This window comes from Charadrius vociferus, unplaced genomic scaffold (genome assembly GCF_000708025.1).
Source record: "Charadrius vociferus isolate BGI_N301 unplaced genomic scaffold, ASM70802v2 scaffold702, whole genome shotgun sequence".
Taxonomy (NCBI): Eukaryota; Metazoa; Chordata; class Aves; order Charadriiformes; family Charadriidae; genus Charadrius; species Charadrius vociferus.
Genome location: NW_009647433.1, coordinates 122,426 through 134,168, shown reverse-complemented (window position 1 = coordinate 134,168; position 11,743 = coordinate 122,426). Strand labels below are relative to the sequence as shown.

Sequence of the window (11,743 nt, the reverse complement as noted above, 5' to 3'; positions counted from 1 at the left end):
CCGCCCCCCCTGCCGTATCGCCATACCGGTCCCGCTGCGCTGCCGCCCGCTTTGTTTCCGAACGGGCCGGATCAGGCCCTTCCGCACCGGGTATCCGGCAGACCGCCCCGGAAGTTCCGCCCTCTCTCCCATCCGTGAGCCGCTAATGGCCTTCGTCGAGGTACAAACGTCACTTCTGGCAGCGGCGAATGAAATGGCGAGAAGCGGCGGAGGTGGTGGTGGCGCGAGCAAGATGGCGGTGAGGAGCGGGGTTTCGGGGGGGCGCGTGCCTTCGCCTGAGGAGGCGACTAGGGCCTGGCCTGGCCTGTCCTCCCCTCCCCGATCGTGGCCGCCAAGGGGAGGGCGGAGAGCGTTATGGCAGCTGGTGCCGTGGCGGTGCTGCGTGGTCCCGCCCGTCAGCTCTCTCTCTTCCCGCGCGTGGAGCTCTGCCTCCGGGCGTTCTCCGTAGCCGCCTGACGAGCAGCGTTGTGAAAAAGAGCGTTACGAAGTGTGTGCGCGCTGGGGGGGTGTGGGGGGGAACGAGGCAGGGGAGTGTTTTGTTTAATTTGAGTGCCCTCGCTCCTCCGCTCTAGGATAAGGAGAAGAAGAAGAAGGAGAGCATTTTGGACCTCTCCAAGTACATCGACAAAACAATCCGAGTGAAGTTCCAAGGCGGGAGGGAAGGTGAGCGGCGCCGGGTCCCGGCCGGCGGTGAGGCCTGTGCCTCTGCAGCACGAAGCTCACTCGGCCTTTTGACGTGTTGCCCCGCTCTTCGCTTGCCGGCCTCTGTCCGCTGCGTGGTGCCGCCGCTTTCCTTCAAGGAAGGGCAGCGGGTGCTTCCATTGGTTACTCTCTGCTGTTACCGGTGTTTAGCTTTTCTCCCTTAACTTTGCCGTTAATCCCCTGGCTGCAATATTGTCTTTATGTTTCCTCTGTGCACCTTTCTTTCAGCTTCTTTTATTAGTTGTCTTCAACTGTCTTATTTCTTTTGGCTGTTTTTTCTCATTGCGAGGGTGTAAAAAACATGTACGGGTGTTATGATTAATACACCTGTCATCCCTTTCATTGATTAACATACTAAATACACTTGGAGTTCATAGATTGTTTCAGTACACTTCACCATGTCTTTCCATTACTTTCGAGGCTCCTCGTGCCATTACTTCCCCCCTGAGGTGCTCCTTGCGGTGCTTGCAGCTCTCCATCCCCATGTGGCTGGTAGTGCCAACTGCGGACCGCTTCTGTGAGAGTTAACAGCATGCTGCATGGGAGATGCTCGGCAGAAGCTTTTGCAAAGCACACTCGCTTTGCTTTTAAAAATATCTTTTAAATCTGTACTGGCACTTGGTGCTTATGAGGTTTTGGAAGTTACTTGGACTTCTTCTTGATAAGTGTGGGTTTTCACAGAATTCACAGAATTCACAGAATTGTTAGGGTTGGAAGGGACCTCTGGAGATCATCTAGTCCAACCCTCCTGCCAGAGCAGGGTCACATACAGCACGTTACACAGGACAGCGTCCAGGCGGGTTTTGAATGTCTCCAGAGTGGGAGACTCCACCACCTCTCTGGGCAGCCTGTTCCAGTGCTCCACTACCCTCAAAGTAAAGAAGTTCCTTCTCATGTTAAGATGGAACTTCCTATGTTCAAGTTTATGCCCATTACCCCTCGTCCTATCACTGGACGCCACTGAAAAAAGACTACTCCCATCCCCCTGGCATCCTCCCATTAAGTATTTGTATGTATTAATAAGATCCCCCCTCAATCTTCTTTTCTCTAGACTAAAGAGACCCAAGTCCCTCAGCCTTTCCTCATAAGAAAGGTGCTCCAGTCCTCTAATCATCTTTGTTGCCCTTTGCTGGACCCTCTCCAGCAGTTCCCTGTCTTTCTTGAACTGGGGAGCCCAGAACTGGACACAGTACTCCAGATGCGGTCTCACCAGGGCAGAGTAGAGTTTTGGTGTGGTTGGGGTGGTGGTGGTTGTTTTTGGGCAGTTGGCAATTCCAATGGATCTAGTGATTTAGATTTTCTTCTCAAAAAAACCCCAACAAACCAAACATGCTAAATTCCCTTACGATCTTTGTATGACACCTGGGATTGTATAAGTCCCTTCTCTGATTTGGGATGTTAGCAATGATAGTGATGCTGATAATCAACAAGTATTTTTCAAACTGGGAGACCATTCTATGTAGTTCTGTGATTTATTTAGTCATCAACAAATCATGTTCTTTTTCAGGACAAAGTGCTTGTCTGTCTACAGTGCATTCCTATGAATGCAGTGCTTATGCTAAAGAGATTATATTCCAGGAGCGTACCTGGAAGATGGGTTTTCTGAAGAAAACACTTCAAAATATTACAGTCTTGTCTCATTTTTTGCTATACCCCTTTGCTAAGGGTATTTGTTTGGGTTTGTTTTTTTTTGTGGTGTGACTTGCATTGATTTGTTATGCTGAAGTATTCTTAAAATGACCCTGAAATTTGCTGGAGAAAAAAAAGTTAGTGTCTTGAAGAGCATTTTGAAGAATTGGTTGAAAAACCTGTAGGTTTCAGTTGGCACAGCACAAACTGGGTTCTTGTGCGTTTGCACTTTGATAAAGAGGGCAGCTGTTCTCCACACATCATTACCTCTGATATCATTTGCTTGATAGCCTTGCTTGAAGGAGGGATCAGAGCTGGGGAACTGAATTTGTCCTTCACGCAGTCTTGTGTTGCTGTATACCTGGTTTGGTGTCTAATCATTGTTTTGTGTGTGGTCTTCAATAGCGAGTGGTGTCTTGAAAGGATTTGACCCTCTTCTGAACCTTGTGCTTGATGGTACCATTGAGTATATGCGAGGTAAGTAATATGCTATTTGTGTGAAGCTTGTTTTGTTCTTTTTTTTCCCCCAAGAATAATTTTCTTAACAGAAATCTTACAGCTCAGCGAGTGAATACCCAGAAAATGCAGGTTGACATCATCCAAACTGAGACATGTTCATGATAACTAAGTTGTAAGCAAAGGGATAAGATAACAGAAGTTAGGTTAAGCACACTCCCTGTGGTAGAACATTCTTGGTAGTCCTTGCTTGAGCTCCTCTATAACTCATTTGGCACTCTTGTGCTCTAAAGCTTGAATAAAGTAATGTGTCTCTCTTCAGATAAGGCCATTGCCTTTGCCTTTGTTTATACTGCTGGAGGGTTGCTGGTTTGCTCAAAGCAGGAAAACCATCTCAATAAGAACTATTATCTTACTGTCTTAAACTCTCCTGTAAATGCAATATTTGTATTTCTGTGGAACGAAAGCCTTCTATAGCTGCTTAGAGCTAATAGAGCTGTAGGGTTTTTTTCTTTCTATTTGTTTCTTTTTCCCGTGCCAGAATAAGGACTCCCATTTCCCTTTTTCACCTCTGAAAAAATAATTTATCATATGATAGGACAGCATCTTTGAAGAGTATTCTCTTGCCTGCTTAAAAGTAATTGTCTGAAGCTTTAATTTTGCTTTTAGATTGGAGTTTTAAAAGATGAATGTAGTTCATTTTTATTGAATATATTGGCATCTCAAGGAGGGTAGAATTAGCTATTGCTGTGCTAAATGTTTGTCAGTCCCCATCCACAGCCTTGTTTGGCGTGGTCTGGGAATGGACCAGTGCATTCTGTACTTAGTGCATTCTGAAGTCAGGGTCTCTTTCTGATTTGCATTGATCACAAAGTGTTTATCTATAATGGCATTTGAAATGGGATTAGGAGCATTTTTAATCACTTATATGCATGCTTTTGGTTAGATGAATGAAAGGGCCTTTGAATTCTTTGAAAGATGTTTTGCTTTGCATACAAAGTGAAGTTCTTTATTCCTTACTGTGGTATGTGCTGCTTTGAAAATTAGTAAATCAGTAATGTTCTGAAGACATCAGATATTACTGCTGCATTACTTTTATAGTCGATGTGTTCAATATATCAATGCAGAGATGCCTGGAAAAAAAAATAGTATGTGTGCCTTTCGAAGTTGATGGAATTTGGTTTCTTTTCCTTACGTTGCCATTGTAACTGTGGTGCTCTACTTTTCAGATCCAGATGATCAATACAAATTAACAGAAGATACGCGTCAGCTGGGACTTGTGGTCTGCAGAGGGACCTCTGTGGTTCTTATTTGTCCACAGGATGGAATGGAAGCTATTCCAAATCCTTTCATTCAGCAGCAAGATGTCTAATGCTTTCTTTGGATTGTTTCTGAAGACGTCAAGGGTGCAAATCATCGGAGAAAACTCAGTGTGTGAGAAGCTTCCTGTTTTGGGGGAGGAGTTTGTATGTGTATTTGTTAGTGTGAAAGAATGGTCAACTTTTATTTTTGTGGCTTTCCATAAATGATAAGAGGGTGGGGCATGGTGTGTAAGAAGTAAGTTCTGATTTTTATTTTTCTTTCCCCAAATAAATGTGTAATTACATTGTTTAGAGCTGACAGGAGAGAGTATACTGCCATGGAATTGTCTGAGACCCTCTTGATCTTGTGAGATTTGAAACAACCACATAAAACTAGTAAAGAATGCCCTGAATATTGGTTATATTATTTACACTTTTAAATACATTAAAAATGTATTTAATCTAAAGCCTAAGTACAGTAGAACGTTTCACTTCGTCTTAGATGTCAGTACTCAGCTGGGAAGCATTGTGTTGTACATCTTCCTGCTGTTGAGTTCAGTCTCTTTTGCCTGCTTGCTCCAGAGCATGCAGGAAAATGGCTTCCTTGGATAGTACCTTGTCATCACCTTTACAAGCGATGTAGCTAAGAAGATCTTTTCTAGCACTTGTTCCAGATCTTGTGGGCTGTGATCTGTGTATCAGAAGGCTCCTGCATTTCTACAGAAGGACTGGACTAACTTCTAGGATGATTCTTGGCTGAGTGACATGAACCTTATGGGTGTATCTGTTCGATACTTGGAATTTTAGGGGAAGAATATTTAAGATCCTAATGTTCAATTGTGGGCAGTACCTGGAAATACTGTATATTTTTTTATATTGTAGCTGTCCACTTGTGGTTCTGCTTATTATAACTTGATTTGTAAGTAAACATTTTCATTTCTTTTATACTGCAGAAATAGCAAGATTTGAGGAGTTTTGAGTGAATAAATACAAATTAATGTGTTCCTAAACGTCTGGTTTTTAGTCTGAAAAAGTGCTCTACAGCTGACATTGCAGTTATCTGCAGTTGTAAATCTAAATGAAATTTGTTCATGAGGTGCGTAAACACAGCAAAATCAGGAGGGACCGGATCAGAGGCCATGCTCCGCTCTAAGACAGGAAACTGATGAGAAATGAGAGCATCTGGTCCTTTTTCTGAGTACTTGTTCATTTCTGTTAGGCATTTTAGAGACTGTATGGTAGAGGATCTGTGCCCATGTATGTAACCTGCTTCTGCCACCTGCTTTTCCTGAGGGCCCTTTGTGAAAAGGCTGTGGCAGAATAAATTGTTTTGGTGGCAGCAGCAGTCTTCTTCCTAGAGGTTGTCAAGAAGATGTGCCAAGGACAGGTTGTATTGGCCGTTCATTTTGGCAACAGCACCGTGCTCCCATTCAGTTCCTGGGTTGGCTCTGAAATCATAGAATGGAAATGGATGGGAACTTGAAGCAAATAAATTCCAGTTCAGCATATCTGACTTTTCCAGGAGGCTATGAAACTAGGGACCAGTTGTCTTTTGTGGCATATTGCCTGTGTAAACTTGAGTGCTTCTGGATTTTAATCTCCTAGGGGTTCATTCTTTGAGTGCTTCACAGAGCTGTCTGTAGAGCCATGCTTCTTCCAACATAATATTTTGAAACACTACAAAACTTGTTCTTCATGCAATTGCACAATTCAAAAGCGACTGCTTATTTAGAGTGTTTGTAGCAGAATTTGCTCGACATCAGCCTGAGTAGAGTCTTGAACTGTCCCTTAGGCAGGAGAGAGATTGCTGGTTGTTGATACCAATAACATGCTGACCCATCTCTGCACTCTCGTTTTCTGAGTGTAGTGTCAGAAACAGACCTGTTGAAGCTCTCGAATGGATTCCAGACTCTAGATGGAGAGGGTACAGAGAGATCTGCCTGAGGTCATGTGTCAAGTGCATAAACTCTGGAGAGGGGCTTGTTTCCAGCATTTCCTGCTCAGTTAATAGGTTGCTCAGTCTTCATTGCAAGATACGTGGTTGTCCTTCTCTGCAGTGCAGACTTCTGGGTTATATTTGGGAGTCAAGTACCTGAAAATAAGAATATGAAAATGATAGCTGAATTTTAAATGCGTATATGCTTTTCTATTGGATTCATTCCTAAATGTGACACTCTCTAAAACCATTTGTAACAGCAGTTTTGCAGAAGCCTCTTCCACAGATGCAGGAGGGAACCTCCAGGGGAAAAATGGTGTTCTTGATCCAGATAGCACTACTCTGCTTGCTGAACTCCACTGAGAAATGGGACTGAGTCTAGCTGGGATGGGCTTGTTGGGATTAGGGGCACTAGTTCAAGGTCACTATCCAAATCTCTCTGCTTAACAGCTTGATCTAAACACTTTGGAAAAATTCAGTGTGGAATCAGTGAGCTATTGCTTGTGCTGTGGCTATTTATTTAGTGTATTGAGATCGAGGACGAATGACACATTTGTCACATATATGTCACATACTATGTGACAGTCATTTGGGTTTGAATGTGGAGGCTCATTCCTTCCCCCCATCTCTTACTAAAGTACAAAGTTAAATATATATACAAAATACAGGAAGCAATCTGGAATGTGATATTAAATTGAACTGATGAAGCATATGGCTTTGAGGAAGTTGGTGTTTTTTCCCAGGACGTCTCAAGCTTTCCTATGTTTTTGATTTGCAGAAGTGAAAAGTATTGTAAAGGGTACTTTTTTCCAAATGGGTTCAATGTTATTCTACAACTTCTTGATAATTAGTCAGTGCTTAGGAAGGTTTTGGTTGTTTCTCCTCTTTCCTCCTTGTAGTCCAGGCTCTTTGCTTGGCTAACAGCTCTACTAATTTGCTGTGGTCTTACCTGGCTAAGGTAGATGCCAATTAAATCTGCTTTTTTACAGCTCTCCTGATATTGCTGCTCTGAAAGCAGTAGGAAAGACTGAAAAGCAAAGCAGGAGGGTAGAAATCATACTCTATTTTTAGGACAGGATTGGCTTATCTTGTATTTATCCTAGCTAGGGGGATAATGTTTCCACAGACCTCACATGAGTAAAGGGTATATAAGAGCTGAGTTAATTTTAACCACCTGGCAGTCAACAAGCATGGAGCCTGCACGAGAAGCAGAGGAGCTGGGACCTCAGACAGAAATCATTGCAGACACAATTCTTGAAGTTGGAGAGAGACTCTTTCAGGTCAGCCGTAGCGTACTTTCAGTACACAGTCGTTATTTTGAAGCCATGTTTTTTGGGGGGGCAAGAGAGAGCTCTGAACACCACATAGTGATCAGAGGGATTGATGCAGTGCCTTTTCAGGCACTACTTGAGTTCACTCGCACAGCCCAAGTGCTTATAGGTCAAGAAAATGTGACCAGCTTGCTGGAAACAGCTGATTTTTTCCAGTTTGACAGGGTGAAACTGTTGTGTGAGAAATTTCTGGAGAGAGAACTGCATGTTTCCAACTGCCTGGGCCTGATGACCTACTCACAGCAATTTGCCTTTGTAGAGTTGTACACGTCTGCTATGAATGTGGCTCTCACTCACTGGGGAGATGTGATGTGCCAGGAAGAATTTAAGACACTACCCAAAGAAGTGCTGGTGCAGCTTCTAAAAAGCGATGACCTCTTCGTTTCGCGAGAAGATGTGGTTTTTGACAGTATTATGAGGTGGATAATGGAGAACCCAGCAACGAGAGAGGAAGACTTTCTAGATTTGGTGGGCAAAGTCAGGGTCACTTTTTTGAGTTTGTCCTTCCTCGATATCTTGGTGAAACGCAGCAAGCGTCCTGGAGAGACAGACACCTTTTCCAGACTAATAAAGAAGTTAGACAGCTGTTCTCCACTAAGCTGGCAAAATACGGAACTGGGTCGTTATGCTGGTCGGAGCTATGACACCTTGTATGTTCTGGGAGGAAAGCATGACAAGGAACAGCAAGAACTATTTCTCTTTCAACCTAAAACAAGGGCCTGGCAGGCTTGTTCTCCACTTCAGCGCAGGAACCTCACCCAATATGCAGTGGCAGCAGTAGGTAACTTACAGAGAAGTGGGGCTGAGCAAATGCAAACAGAAGTTGAAACCAAATGCAGGGAGTTCATCTGCTTCTCCTGTAAAACTGCATTGTTCAGCGTTGCTAAAACCTCATTCATATTTGTCTTCGTTCATATTCATTCGAAGAATTGTTTTGTTTTGCTTAGTCCTAGGAGAATGTTAGACAAGGCTGAATATTTCTTTTTAATATAGCAGAAAATACTGAACTCCTTATATTTGCTTTATTTGGAGTGAGTCTAATGACTTCACTTTAGGCAGCATATTTTTTTGGCCTTCTCTTTCATGGTGGTTGTGGCAGATGGTGACTTCTGATTTATAGTTGCCAGTAAGTTAAACTTACCCGTGGATGTTGCAAAATCTTCATGCTTGAAGACTTTCAAGACTACTCAATGCCATGGCTTCCCTTATTTAGTGTTGGTGGTAGTCCCATTTCAAGGGGGAATTTGGACATGAGATCCTCAGAGGTTCTTTCCAACCAGTATTGCCATGATTTTGTTCAAGAGTGGGAGTAGACTTGGAAGGACTTACTGCATCTTGTGGGCCCAGTATGTCTGTGCAGATGAGGAATAAAATACTGCAAACTGATAAAAGGAGCAGTAATTTCTCTGCTCATCTTGGACCTCATCGGTACAGCCCAGGGAGAAATGAGAACCCTAGTTCTCAGGAGCAATTTTCAGCCTTCATGTAACTGATACATTTCTCTGCTGTCTTTCCAGGGAGCTTCCTTTTTGTGACAGGTGGATATTTCCGGGATGAGTTTGTGTGGTATAGCGTGGATTGGGTGCTTATTTACAATTGCTTGGACAATAGGTGGCTGGAAGGGCCCGCCATGAAGAAGTCCCGCAATAGCCATTGTGCAGTAGGTGTAGGGCTCTACCTGTATGTACTTGGAGGGAGCACAGATGAAGGGATAATCCCAGCAGTGGAGCGCATGGCTTTGATGGAATCAGAGTGGGAAAGCATGAGTCCTATGGCTCAACCTGTGGAGAGAGGAGATGCAGTCAGTGTGGGAACCAGGATCTATGTGGTCTGTGGCCTGGATGAAAATGGACATGTGTATGATGGAGTGCAAAGGCTGAACACAGAGACGGACAGCTGGGATGTCATCTCATTCTCCCCGCTTCCAAGGTAAGAAATAATCTTTTGGGGCCTGGCAGGAGAAGAGCGGATCTAGTGTCGGTCCTTCTCCAAGAAGTTGGACTGGAGAAATCCAGAAGTCCTGTCACACCAGCACTTCTGTGATTCTCTGTTTAAGTAGGACTCTTGATATAAGGACCAGGGTCACACTGAATATTTCAGCAGCCAGATCTTTCTATTGATTCTCATCAAGGGTTTCTTCCCTCCCAGGTATGACCTCTGCATCACATCACTGAACGGTGCTCTGTACACCATAGGAGGGGGAGCTTTTCGATTTGATGTGGAGACCGATGAGTGGACCCAGGTGGATGAGGAATGCTTGACCCAAAAGTTCTTCATGGGATGCAGCACTGTGAATGGACGAATTTATCTCCTTGGACAGAGGAAGGGGAACAGTGCCCTCCCTGTTGTAATCCTCTTTGATCCCTACATTGATATGTGCCAGGTCATAGATAACAAACTCCCTTGCCCCCTTCCTATTCATGGGTGTGTTTCTGTGCGAAGATCTGATACATGGGCATGAGCAATGCCAGATCCAGAGTAAGCAGAAAGAAAAAGTTGTGTGCTTTGCAACTGATGGGAGTTAGATTGTGTCATTTGGTCTGTGATTTTTTTTAAATTTTGAAAATAGACCTGTTCCTTCATAACTTTGTCTTTTTTTCTACCTGGCAAATGAACTTGAAGCAAAAGCCAGTGAAACCTTGGTGTTTACACAAAGGTTGCAGGTCATTATTGGAAATAATGGCCAGGGTTAATGGTAAATAAAGAGCTGCTCTGACCTTTAACATCTGTGGCTCTGTGTTCTTTGAACAGCTGGGAGAGACTGGAAAGTTATGCATCAGTGTTAGAAAATATTGTAGGAGTAAAATAATAAATCAAGTGTGTGTCAAGGGAATCTTCAGCAGGATATGTGAGCTCTCAGAGCTGTAGGACAGAGCCAAAAAAACCCACTCCACAAACAGCCACTGTAGTCAACCCAGTGTTTGCATCATTTTAGCCTGAAATAAGCAAGTTTCCCAGGTTACGTAATTGTGGTTAAAATTACCTTTATTCCAGGCTGGAGAGCACCACAGAAGCAGGGAGGCTATTCTGGATTTATGCATTCAGGTATGAGATAACCGTTTGCCACCTGGGGCACTTAGAGTCTTGCTTCAGTTTCCTTAGTGCCCTTTGGGTTCTTTGTTGTACAGACCCAGAATAAAAATCACCATCCCAAAGCACTGAAATGAGGGGGCAAGGAGCAGGGACCTGCACATAGCCTTAGTTAAAGACCGTACAAGGAAGAAGGTTTGATGGGCAGGACTGTGGACTTAGTACAGCAGTAGGGGATAGATCTCCAAGGGTGCTCAGGCCTCCCAAGGATGGAGGAGCTGAGAGAACAGCTGCCACATGAGTCTGCTTGACTGCACAAGAAGGGGAGAGCGCAACAGCATTGACCTAGGAGGTTGCACTACAAGCATTACTGTCATCTGTGTTAGCAGAATTTGTTCTTTGATGTGACACAGTGATGTTGAAAGGAAAATGTTCTTGAACTGAATGATTATCATCTCTGGAGAATGGGAGAGGCCTTAAAACCGAGAGGTGTTGGCTAAAAGCCAACCCTACCACTGTGAGAACTATGTCAGGATGGCAGGAGATAGTCTATCCAGGCCTGTAGATGTGGTGCCCTCTCAATCCAGGCTGGCTTCCACTCCTTGGCTCTAGTCCATCTATCAGCCTCCAGCCAGGTGGTGGCATTGCCAGCTCCATGAGCTGAGAGCACAGTGGGTGCTTCCCATGTGATGGGGCTGGCAGGTTGGGTCTGTTCTTTGAGTCCGATGGCCAGTTGTACTCTTGTGTCCTGAAGGCTATATGAATCTTTTAAAAGCTGAGATTCTCATGGATCATTTGGGGCTTTAAAAGAAAGCATTGTCCTTGGTGGACAGGATGAAATAATTCCTGGGCAAACCCTTACACCAGGTATCCTAATGAAGGGTTTTGCACTCCCAGCAAAGTACAGCTAGTCAGGGCTTGCGGACATCCTTCTCAAGGCTGGTGTGCCACAGAGGTAAGTGGCTGGCTGCCTTTCAGCATTACTTCCTGCAGATCTGAATGTCAAAATTATTCAAGGGAATGCTGGCTCAGTTCCTTCTGCTTTTCCTGCACAGCTTTCCTGACTTTATTCATATCCTGTCTCGCATAGGTCAGATGTGGGAGATGGACCATGGTTCTTCACAACAGTGTGTTCTAGTTACACTACACTTCCTTCTCCACCTCTTTGCATTTCTCAGAAACAGTTTCCCCTAGTATTTGTGTAAAATGTGTCAGACGCCTTGGAAGCATACTCAAAGCCTGAGTAGAAAATGTATTTTGAAGACTGTTTGCAGGTTTCTGTATATTGTTTACAGACATATATATATATGTAGATTTATCTATCCTCTGCATTTTCTGAGCCTTTGAGTTAGCAGTGA

The 11,743-nt window shown here is 44.0% G+C and overlaps 3 protein-coding genes across 4 annotated transcripts in view; 2 read left to right on the top strand and 1 right to left on the bottom strand.

The window, feature by feature from the left end:
• Window positions 1-132, bottom strand: part of SPPL2B (signal peptide peptidase like 2B) — a 37,674-nt gene extending 37,542 nt beyond the window's left edge. Inside the window, exon 1 of the mRNA XM_009880610.1 lies at window positions 27-132. Coding sequence (XP_009878912.1) covers window positions 27-132 — 106 coding nt within the window. The remainder of the gene's footprint in view (window positions 1-26) is intronic.
• A 61-nt stretch (window positions 133-193) lies between these two features.
• Window positions 194-9,166, top strand: LSM7 (LSM7 homolog, U6 small nuclear RNA associated (S. cerevisiae)). Of its 2 annotated transcripts, XR_717891.1 has the most exons (5): window positions 194-238; window positions 573-663; window positions 2,737-2,808; window positions 4,017-4,221; window positions 8,873-9,166. XR_717891.1 is itself a non-coding variant. In XM_009880580.1 (4 exons), exons 1-4 carry the CDS (start codon window positions 194-196, stop codon window positions 4,157-4,159), a joined length of 351 nt encoding a protein of 116 aa, XP_009878882.1. In that variant the 3' UTR covers window positions 4,160-4,637. The 2 variants fall into 2 exon arrangements, 1 of the variants encoding a protein (XP_009878882.1); XM_009880580.1 differs by lacking the exon at window positions 8,873-9,166 and having other exon boundaries at window positions 4,017-4,637.
• On the top strand, window positions 7,158-9,816 carry LOC104282488 (kelch-like protein 24). Its single transcript, XM_009880581.1, has 3 exons — window positions 7,158-8,136; window positions 8,873-9,284; window positions 9,504-9,816. Exons 1-3 carry the CDS (start codon window positions 7,158-7,160, stop codon window positions 9,814-9,816), a joined length of 1,704 nt encoding a protein of 567 aa, XP_009878883.1.
• The last annotated feature ends 1,927 nt before the right edge of the window (window positions 9,817-11,743 follow it).